The 12,306-nt window shown below is 30.8% G+C and overlaps 1 protein-coding gene across 1 annotated transcript in view; it reads left to right on the top strand.

The window, feature by feature from the left end:
• The window catches only part of LOC145288106 (uncharacterized), a 177,926-nt gene extending 170,241 nt beyond the window's left edge, over positions 1–7,685 (top strand). The window contains exons 38-41 of the mRNA XM_080136164.1: positions 161–273; positions 2,265–2,470; positions 3,309–3,395; positions 6,614–7,685. Of these exons, the coding sequence (XP_079992290.1) occupies positions 161–273; positions 2,265–2,470; positions 3,309–3,395; positions 6,614–6,871 (664 nt within the window). The 3' untranslated portion in view covers positions 6,872–7,685. The remainder of the gene's footprint in view (positions 1–160; positions 274–2,264; positions 2,471–3,308; positions 3,396–6,613) is intronic.
• The last annotated feature ends 4,621 nt before the right edge of the window (positions 7,686–12,306 follow it).

Below are 12,306 nucleotides of genomic sequence, written 5' to 3'. Positions count from 1 at the left end.
AACGTTTACCAAATATTAATCCAACGCTTTTGGATTTTTAAAAAAAAATTAAATAAAATTTCACAAATCACAAAATTAATCTTATTTGAAATGAATAAATATTTTATCTCTTTATAATTTTTATAGCAAATATTTTTCAACACGATTTATTTTTTTTCAGGCACAGTCAAAATACACAAAGTCCTGAATGTCCTGGAAGGACTGCAAAATTATGGGATGGTTACTCTCTTCTGTTTCTGATTGGAAACGGGCGTTCAGCCGCACAAGATTTAGGTAGGAAATTCTTCCAAACATGCATACACACTTAATAACAATAATAAAATCAACCCCTTCTCTCAGAAAAACAACCATTCTTTTTCGATTTTCTGCAATCCTTTAGAATTTAAAACCAAAATTTCAGAATCCTTCATTTTCTAATCGTTTCTTCTTAGGTTATAAATAATATCTTGGCACATAAAACGCTTTTTTAATATTGTTTTGTTCATAATACAACCGGAAGTAAAATTTTAAAAAAATGCGTCCTATTGTTCATTCTTGTATCGTTTTGTACCAATTTCGGTTGTATATGGCGTATATGAACCAGTATTAATACCTGTTGTCGTCAGCAACCAAGATTCTTGGTCGTCTGTAGACAACATCTCTGCTAAAAATGTTGATAGGGTTGAATTCTCCCTAATTTGGAAAATTTGTTGACTTCTGCTAATTAAAGGTTAATTCTTGACCTCCCATCCGTCAACCACTCCTCCATTCAAGTAACGATTTTCTGAGTTAACATCTATCCAGCTAACAATTATTGTTTTTACATTGAAGTATAATGTTATTCTATTTTTCAGCTCCTTAAATCAAGTATTCATGCCTTGTCTGGAACGATTTCCATAAAAAAAAAACAACAAAACAATTAAGAGTTAATTCTGGCTGAATCGTAAAAGAAGATATGGAGGTGGTGGTGGTGGATAGGGGGTACTTGACGGCTCTAAGATCTAAACAGCAACTAAATGTGTTGTTGATTCCTTTATCTTATTTGAATAAATCAGCCAACCTGCTGTTTTGTCTTTTGTACATTTCAGTCACACATCTTAACTTTTTATGCCTAATTTCCAAAACAATTTTCGCTGCTAACTTGCCATGTTAAAATTGGTTTCTCTTTCGATTTTTGTTGTTGGAGCTGATTTTTCTTAACATGTAGAGTCACATGTCGATGGAATGATCAGTCATTAGTTGATTTAGCCATGTGATCACCAAAAGAAAAGTGTTTAACAAATGCACATAGAAGCACGTTGATAGAACTGATCGATTTAATTTATCGATTTATCACATGTAATAGCATTGGGCTGATCGATTTAATTTATCGATTTATCACATGTAATAGCACTGGACTGATCGATTTAATTTATCGATTTATCACATGTAATAGCATTGGGCTGATCGATTTAATTCATCGATTTATCACATGTAATAGCATTGGGCTGATCGATTTAATTCATCGATTTATCACATGTAATAGCACTGGACTGATCGATTTAATTTATCGATTTATCACATGTAATAGCACTGGACTGATCGATTTAATTCATCGATTTATCACATGTAATAGCACTGGACTGATCGATTTAATTTATCGATTTATCACATGTAATAGCACTGGACTGATCGATTTAATTCATCGATTTATCACATGTAATAGCACTAGACTGGATGCAAATATGTACAAGCGATGTTGCATCTTTATGGCTTAAACTAAAGATGGGAGAAAAGAGGGGGGGTGCGAACATGTTGCCACCTCGTAATTAAACAGAAAAGAAAGAAAAGAGCTGAAAGGAAAAAAATCCTGAAGGCCAAAGTGATGAAACAATGAGACATACTTAATAATAGGAACATTTCTTTGAAGTGTGATTTAAGAGAAAAGATGCTGTACACTTATACATAAATAATTGAAAGAGACAGTGTCTTATATATACAAGGTGTCCCAAAACTAATCATCTATTTAAATGCTGATTTATAGTTAGAAATAGATGGTTAATTTTGGGACATCTTATACTTTGATCTTTGACTTATTGCTAAGATGTGCTTATTTATGAGACGCTAAAGGCTCTTCAAATAAAGTGCAATATGAATATTTCTTTTATTAGTGTTTGGGTTTAACGAAGAATGATAGGTTCAGATTATTGATGTCACACGTTCAGAGCATGGTGCAGGATATGCAAACATATATATTTTCTTACTGTCTGCTATTATTTTTTCTTTCTTACCTGTTTCTCTTTTAGGAAAGCCTGGTAGTTGTCTGAGACGTTTCAACACGATGCCGTTCATGTTTTGCAATTTGAATAACAGATGTTCTTTGTCATCAAGAAACGATTACAGTTATTGGTTATCAACACCAGAACCAATGACACCGATGATGAACCCAATCAAAGGAATGGACATTAGGCCTTACATCAGTCGATGCTCTGTTTGTGAAACTTCATCACAGGTAAAACTTTTTTTTTTTAATAACTTCTGACAAAATGAAGAAGCGCATGAAACGGATCAAATAAATTTGAGGCACCCCCAAATAATCAACGACCAAAAGGATAAATTCTGTCTTAACATATTTTTTTCTTTTTTCTTTTTGACTTCTGATTTTATTGATTTTGGTAAATAAAAGATTTTTATAGCAAAATATCTAATATTAAATAGTTTTTTTTAAATACAATCCCATATTTTCTTTAAATCCCATTTTCAAATTGTGTGACATTACATTTTTTTTTTTCAAAATGTTTTTTTTTAACATTTTTGCTTTGTTTGTTTAAATACATAGTTCTATTTACAAAACTTTTTATGTTTTATGAATCCTTAAAATAAATATTGTTCAATAAAAATGTTTTTAATTAAAATACTGTGTATAAGAAAATTTGTTTGTAACAACACTATTTAATTTCTAAGGTCATAAGTAAAATCCTTGCACATAAAACGCTTTTTTAATATTGTTTTGTTCATAATACAACCGGAAGTAAAATAAAAAAAGGCGTCCTTTTGTCTATTATAAGACATTGACAACCCCTTAACTCTCCAGTCTCATGGGGGTATTGCACTATTTTTAATTCAGCGTATCTTGGGCAAGAATAGTCTAGTGGCGCCCATCTCTCTCCGGCTTCAGATAGTCATCCATTTTGGCACTGGCCAGGTTCAACGTCGCTTAACTTCGGTGACCTAATGGAAACTAGTGTTTCAATGTGACTATATTTATTCTAGAGTGCCTCAAATATATTTGTTCCCTAAAAAACTAATCTAAATTCTCAGTCAAATTCTATGTCTTTTGTTTTCCATAGGTGATTGCTGTCCATAGCCAAACAATTATGATCCCTGACTGTCCTGCTGGATTCCAAAGCATGTGGATAGGTTACAGTTTTATTATGGTAAGTCAATTGGTAAATGAAATTCACAGGAAGTTCTGTTCAAACTGGAAATCCTGTTTAATTGTAAACATGACATATTCTACTTTTACTCTGAACACAATGAGCCGGCTTTCTCTGAATATTAAATTTACAAATGTCCACAGTCATATGTATATATCCCATAAACGAGATGATAACGATAGCTTTTGCAGATTTGAGCAGAGAATTCTCGCTGTTCTTCCGCATACATTGCTTGGTATTTCCAGATAGTCACCCATATGGTACTAACAAGGCTCAACATCGTGAACGTGATTGCTCTATGCCATGGATGACTTCGTTTTTAAATAGGCTCTTACATTGTTTGCATTCTTAAATTTATTTCGATAAATATTATTATTTTAAATAAAATAAAATACGCATTAGTTCCACTTGAAAGCCAAATCACAACGCAATATTAGGAAAATAAACAAATATTTTACTTGTTTGAAATTTATAATGTAAATATATTTTGGAGTCAAACTCCATCCTCAGCATGTTGTTTTCTTTCTTTTTTTTCGTCTTCTTTCTTGCCACGTTGTAAATTTGGAGAAAGAAAAATCAATTGTAAAGATTCGCGCTTTGTCTCTCAGCGGCTATATTTTGAAATGTTGGAACAGTGCGTTGACTACACGAAATTAACGTTGAGGGTGTGAGTTCCATTATAAAAGCGTTGATTTAATTTTGATAAAATAAAATACGCATTAAGTGCGCTTGAAACCCAAATCACAGCGCAATATTAGGGAAATAAACTTGCTTGAAATTTATAACTTTCAAGCAAGTAAAATATTTGTTTATTTTCCTATTATTTCGTTGTGATTTGGCTTTCAAGTGCATTTTATTTTATTCAAATTAAACCAACGCTTCTATAATGGAATTCACACCCTTGACTGCAATATTTTAAAGGTAATACTGTTAGGCCTTATTAACTTGAATGCCTACTTAATATTTCAAATCACAGCACAAATAAATAAATCCTGATTAAATGTTCAAAACAACACAGTATACACGACCCAAATAAGATCTCCTTGATATGGCTAACCAACACTGACTTTTACAAGGAACGGTTCACCTTCTACAAGTGATGTTAGCTCGAGTAACATCATGAAGCTGGATACTCCAGCAGACTAGATGAATTCTTATTTTGGAATCCAGTAAGACCAAGAAACCCAAAATAAAGAAATACTATACCCTATTAGAATGGTCAGTTGGGGAAAGGAAAATGATGTCCTTAACTTCTTTGCTAATTCAATGTTTGAAACGCAAAAAAGGACTTTAATGGAATATTCGAATATTTATGTTTCACATATACATATCGAGTGTTAGCTCCAGGGGTCACTTGATTTCTGAGAACTTCGACTGAAGTAAAATAAAACAAGTGTGAAAATTAATTTTATTGTGAAAATATTTATAAAGTTGAGTTGAATACATTATTTTCTAAGTTATTAAAAACTCTGATTTTCTTTGGTCTGTCATTCATAAGTTTGATGTAAAATTGCCGTCAGTCTATCGCATTTGATTGGAACGCACGGATTGAATTCAGCTTGTTCAGTTTTCGGTGTGAAATATTTTGCCAACTTAACATTTCATCTTGAAACTGAAAGACTGATTTTAAAAATCTTTATTCACAAGAATAACGACCGTTATTCCTTATGATTTGATTCCATCTGTCAACGAACTTTTGAATGCTTCGCTTGTAAAATTCTTTAAGTTTTCATATGAAATACGATTTAATCCGTGTTCAATTTTCTGACTTGATGTTATGTCCTGTATGGGGAGAGGTGATGATAAGGATAAATGATGAAATATATATATTCTTGTGTATATATATTCTTGTGTATGTATATTCTTGTGTATATATATTCTTGTGTATATATATTCTTGTGTATATATATTCTCATGTATATATATTCTTGTGTATGTGTTGTCTATATAATTGTAATATGGCCGTGACTGTCTTCTGTATGTGCACATGTGTGTGTGTGTATGTGTGCACATGTGTGCGTGTGTGCACATGTGTGTGTGTGTGTATGTGTGCACATGTGTGCGTGTGTGCACATGTGTGTGTGCGTGTGTGTGTGTGTGTGTGTGTGTGTGTGTATGTGTCACATTTAAGATCTCAAGACACATAGCTTTTCTCGTTCTTGGTCGGTGCCACCTCGCGACAATTCATGCCTGCTCTTCTAAAACACGACTTGATTTTAGTATTTGGGTAAGTCTTTATTTGGATTCCATCGTTGATAGAGCAGCCTCGCCTTGGTGAATCGATTCAGATTTTTTTTCTTCTTTTTCTGACTCGAACTCGAACTGTGGACTCTAAACTGGTAACTATCTCGAAAATACACATGCGTCCCTATTAATTATAAGGTATATGTGTGGAGGGCTGTAATCCCCGTTAACCGACTAGCACTGAAAACACACTGACTTGCCTCGTAACCCCTTGTCACATGCAGGTGTATATGTTATCAAAGGAAGTCAATGGCTTTGATATATGTCACCAGTAAACTTTTTTTGACTCCTTTGCACTCAACTCGGCACAAACCAGTTGTGTTCAACTCAGTACTGTGTTAACTGCGTTAGTGACACACAACATTGATGTTAACCTTGTAATTCTTGAAATATGTGATAATTGGAGGAAGCTAGACCTAGAGAATATGCAGGATGTAGTAAAGTTTTTAACGTATCACATAAGAATAATCGTCCTTTTTGTAAAGATGAACGTGCGCCTACATTATGTCTTAAATAGAAAATGTTAGACACATTATGGGCTGTGTGAGCAATGCATGTCTAGAAGGAATTGTGGAAGTGTGCAGAAAAAGGTACAGATGGTGAGACAACGTATGTTCCTGAACTTTTAAATCAATCAGTTAGCTAAACTAATTATGGAGAAACTGGGGGACATTGAATACATAGTAGATAATATTCTGCAGGATGTGTAGATTATGTTACATGATGATGAAAGAACAAATTGATATTGTTAAATATGTTGCTTTGACTGTTCAGGATTGTGAAAAGATATGCCACTTTCTTTATAGACATGGCTCGAAGAAAATGTCTCATTTTGTAATGTTTGAAAATAATAGTTCAAACGAGTCTTTTTTTTCTTTTAATATCTGATTCAATCTTCGTGCTTTTTGTTTTTTTCTCTGACAAATGTCCCATCATCCACAACATTTCAAACATTTCTCTTGTCTTTATTACAGCACACAAGCGGAGCAGCTGAGGGCACTGGACAACCGTTAGAGTCACCTGGTTCTTGTATAGAGGAGTTCCGCAACCAACCGTTCATCGAATGCCAAGGAAGTCGGGGCTCGTGTAACTATTATTCAACATCTATTGCTTTCTGGATGGCCACATTGGACAGATCAACCCAATTCACACAGCCTTTAGGAGAGACGCTCAAAGCTGGCGATCAAAGACGCAGAGTCAGTCGTTGCCAAGTATGTATGCGGGTGTCATAATAACGTGGCTTAGATCAGGCCAGTGTATCCAGCAATCATGCTTAAAGCTCTCACTGCCAGCTAAAATTGCAGGATTACAAATCAAAACAATTCATACAAAAGTTAATGAGGAGAATAAAACTTATTGTTATGCAACTATGCACATGTCTTATTTATCTGATCTGGAGATGGTGCATCTGTTCTACTGCAGATGCATCTGACAAGTGCATTGATTCAGCCTTTCGGAAAGAAAAAAATACAAAAGAGAAAACGAAAAAACAAACAAACAAAACATTTGACAACAAAATTCAAAGTTTTCCACCGCAATTATTATATTTTAACAATTGAAAACTATTTACATATTTTTAGCTGATATTAACGGATTATTTTCAAATTGTAATTATTTTTAACCCTTTTTCCGTTTCCTATAGCCACTATAATGTGTGTATGTGTGTGTGTACATATGTCCTTGTATGTTTGTGTATGTTTGAGTGCGAGGTTTTCTCTTCTTTTTTTTGGTCCCTTAAAGAATACTATCCCAAATAAATTCGCAAGTAAAAAAATCTTGCAATCTTTGCATTTAATGCGAAATTAAAAAGATTAAAATTACTCAACGAAATTTAAAATAAAAGATTAAATGGACTTTAACAAAAGAGAAAAAAATTATCAAAGTAGACCCTCTCCATCATATACGATCCTCCTCCTTCCCCCTTTTATCTAGCATTTGTTGGCACAGAACAATAACCTGAGGAAACAAAAAACAAATTTTACAGCAATGGGGAAAGGACAAAATCAGCACTCTCTTCCAAATAAAAACAACCGCTTTTATTTATCATTTGGACTTTGTCTTATTTTTTTCTTTTCTGAACAAATATTTACTATTGATTTTGTATTTTTGTCTTAAAAATGACATTTTTATTGTCTTTGACACAAAAGTTTTGAATTTGATAGGAACTGCCTTCTTTTATACAAGGGGAGAGCATAGACTATGAAATCAGCTATTGGTGATACATGCACAAATACTGTCGGGAAAGGTATTAACCTCCAATTCTCAATTACCTCTTCCTTCACTATGCATAAAAATAGTAACTTGTGTTTAATTAATCATGGATAGTAAGTATTGTCTTTCGACTGAAAGGGTTGATACGCCTTAAAATGAGTCATACCTTTTCAAGACAACGTTTAAGTATTTGAAAGAAACAAATGAATCTGAACTACAACAACGACAACAGTGCCTGTAAATACGAAGAACGTAGGCGAGAATCGGAGCGATCAAGAACGAAACGAAAGTTTACTTTCGTTACGAAGAGAGCCAACGAAATGGCAGATAATATTGTAACGCCATTTTTTTTTCTTCTCTTTCATGTCCGACCAGTATTTGCTCACCAAGGGTACATTTAAGCAATTGAAAAAAAAAAAAAAAGATGTGAATAACTGAAAATGAATTGCGGAATTGAAAACTGTTTTGTTGGCTTGTTTCTTAAAAATAATTTTTTATACGCAGCCATTTTTTTTTCATTAAGAAACGAAATTCTATTTCCAGTTTAAGAGGACAAATTATCAACTCTTGTCCCGGTTCTTTTTATAATTATCGTTTTGTGCTTAGCCAGGTTTATATTTGATTGATAATATTATCGATTCGAAAGATCCAACTCATATGATTCTTAACTCTCGTTAACAAACTTTATCAAAAATGCCCTTATATCCCGTTCAATACACAGAAAACAACAAAAGTACCAACATTATATACAAATTATTATTATTATTATTATTATTATTATTATTATTATTATTATTATTATTATTATTATTGTTGTTGTTGTTGTTATTATTAATAATATAATAACTAATATTATTATTATTATAATAACTAATATTATTATTATTATTATTATTATTACTATGATTATTATTATTATTATTATTGTTATTATTATTATTATTATTATTATTATTATTATTATTATTATTATTATTATTATTATTAGTTAATTTATTTCAAAATTGAGCTTGCATGGAACAATTTTCAAAACGAAAATATTTTCTTGATTGAAATATATTCACAGCGGAACATCATTTTTTTTTATAATTTCCTCATTTCGACTGAAGTAAAAATTTTGAAAAATCCCCCCAAATTTGCTTTTAGTTTTTGTTCAAAATATTTCAAAACAAACAAATTGATGCTGCTGTTCAAAATAGAACCATGAAAAATCATGTAAATAAAAAAAATAACGATTGAAGAAAAAGCGTTGTCAAACTGTATTTGTATGCACTGCCAAAACTGAGCCAGCATTTTTTTTTATTCAAATAAAATAATTTTTGTTGCTATTACCTTGGCATAAACCCCAATAATTTTCATCTTTGTTTTTTTTTTTATTCAGATTTTATTTAGTCTTCCTTTTTTTCTAGAACATAACTGTTTCAAACTGTTCAGTGTGGCTTTCCCCAAATGAGAAAAAATATCGGTTTTTGTTACCCAACCAATTTTGGGGAAATTTTGTAACAAGTTTGCAATAAAATCTATTTTAATTCATTTTTCTTCTCTTGTTTTTAAAACTGAGTTTGCTTCTTTTTTTTTTTTTTTTTTTTTTTTTTACTAAAGAAAAATTTTATTAAAAATTAATTTTGTCACACTTTTAATTACAGATGTACGTATAAAGCCTTATATATCCATCTCATCGTCGAAAAACAAACAAACAAACAAACAAACACCATCTTTGCGTCTGCTGATAAACCTACTCAGACACTAATGTTTATATAAAAAAGTAGTTACAGAATAAATATCAAGAAGCAACTTTTATATAAGTGAGAGAGAGAAGCCATACGGACAGACGGAGAAATGGATAGCTCGTCTCGTTACACATTACCACATTGTGAGCGTTATCTCCCATTAGGGACAACACCAAAACACGTCTTCTCTCCTTGACGTCTCGCCAGTCAAAGAGGTAGAAAAACTTCGCCTGACTTCCGTCTATTGTATCTCTGATCTTTCCCTTCAAACACAATCCAATAATTTTTGACCTTGTTCTGGCCTTATCTTACGTGATATTTTAACACAGTTTCGGTCAATTTAATTTCCGACCTTCTTCGGGTGTATCTTGTCGAATTCAGAAATCTTTCTATCAAACTCGGGAATTTGCACGGAATTTAAAACTGAACTCTTTATTTAATCCACAAGGGTTGTATACCCTTGTTCCGTCAACCATGACTGGGTTCTTAGTAATTCGCAATTATATTTTAAGTGTTGTCTGCAGTGAGGATTGAACCTTTAACTCCCAGAAAAGTGTAACTTTACAACTAAATTTTACCAAGTACTTTATAAAATGCTTGCTTCATTCTACCTATTCGGAAAATATCTAACTCCGACGCAATCCTCTACCTGTATAAGAGCTAAATACGTCCTAAGATTGAGTACTCTCACCATATCTGGGTGGGAGCTGCTCGGAACACCCTATTCTATCTTGACAAAGTTCAAAACCGGCTTCGAAACCTAGAAGGATGAGACATTGCTAGTCTGTCTCTGCTATATCATTATTCTCGTCTGATCCCTTCCCGCCAAATTTTTATAAGAGTCACTCGTCTAGCGACAACACCATTAACGGTTTCCCCCATTCTCTATCTGTGCTTAAATCTAAATGCAAATTCCATGAACAAAGCTACTTTCCTAAAATTACCCGCCTGTGGAACTTTGTTCTGCTGGTCTGCTGCCAACTGACCACAACATGGTCGTCTTCAAGTCCAATGGAAACAAGTTCTTGTTAAGCCGTCCCTTAAATAATCTATTTCTACTCTATTTCCATCACTAACTTCTGTTGTCTAAGTGAGTACCATACACTCATTAACCCTTATCCTTATTATATTATGTATCAAAAATCATTTAAATTTATATAATGAATTAAAAATCACTTGAATTTACATTATGAATTAAAAATCACTTGAATTTATATTATGAATAAAAAATTATTTGAATTTATATTATGAATAAAAAATTATTTGAATTTATATTATGAATAAAAAATTATTTGAATTTATATTATGAATAAAAAATTATTTAAATTTATAGTATGTATTAAAATCATTTGAATTTATATTCTGAATTAAAAATCATTTGAATTTATATTATGAATTAAAAATTGTTTGAATTTATATTATGAATTAAACATCATTTGAATTTATATTATGAATAAAAAATTATTTGAATTTATATTATGAATAAAAAATCATTTGAATTTATATTATGAATAAAAAATTATTTGAATTTATATTATGAATAAAAAATTATTTAAATTTATAGTATGTATTAAAATCATTTGAATTTATATTATAAATTAAAAATCATTTGAATTTATATTATGAATTAAAAATTGTTTGAATTTATATTATGAATAAAAATCATTTAAATTTATATTATGAATTAAACATCATTTAAATATTTATTATGAATTAAAAATCATTTAAATTTATATTATGAATTAAAAATCATTTAAATTTATATTATGAATAAAAAATTATTTGAATTTATATTATAAATTAAAAATCATTTGAATTTATATTATGAATTAAAAATCATTTGAATTTATATTATGAATTAAAAATCATTTGAATTTATATTATAAATTAAAAATCATTTGAATTTATATTATGAATTAAAAATCATTTTATGAATTAAAAATCATTTAAATTTATATTATGAATTAAAAATCATTTAAATTTATATTATGAATTAAAAATAATTTAAATTTATATTATGAATTAAAAATCATTTAAATTTATATTATGAATTAAAAATCATTGAAATTTATATTATGAATTTAAAATCATTGAAATTTATATGATGAATTAAACATCATTTGAATTCATATCATGAAATAAAAATCATTTGAATTTATATAAAAATTAAAAATCATTTAAATTAATAATAAGAATAAGCAACCCTCATCTCAAAAATTCAGAAATGTTGACCTTGTCCTTTGCAAATTGAGTTCTCTTTATCATCTATGCTTGCTTCCTCGCTTTTCTTATTTATCCTGTAACAAAATAAGAAATTGATCAACACTCGAGCAGCGTTTCTTATTTATACATGTTCTAATAATACAAGCAAAAACGGAAACGATAATCTGTGCAAAAAACATTTATTTCTCACAAAACAGGTTCACTTTCAGATTGTTTCTATAAAAATGTGCACATAGTTTACAATTCGTACGACATAAAGTCTGAAAACGATGTGTACGGATGTGCGTGTGTCGAAGTTGAAGGAAAGTCTTACATACCATGAAATTCATGTGCATATCGCACGTGCGTTGGCGAATGTGTAAATGGCGGGAGATAATGTAGTAGTGCCTTGGTTCTTATTTCCATTGAAAAATATTCTGTTTGCATGAATACGGAAGTATATCGTTGTTTCATCGCTTGACTAATCGGGATCATTCGTTGTAAATGACGGCAGTAGTGCATTG

The sequence above is a fragment of the Euprymna scolopes genome, chromosome 11 (assembly GCF_053919585.1).
Source record: "Euprymna scolopes isolate OS-2025 chromosome 11, ASM5391958v1, whole genome shotgun sequence".
NCBI lineage: Eukaryota > Metazoa > Mollusca > Cephalopoda > Sepiida > Sepiolidae > Euprymna > Euprymna scolopes.
The sequence above is the reverse complement of the archived record's forward strand: the minus strand, read 5'-3'. Positions and strand labels throughout refer to the sequence as shown.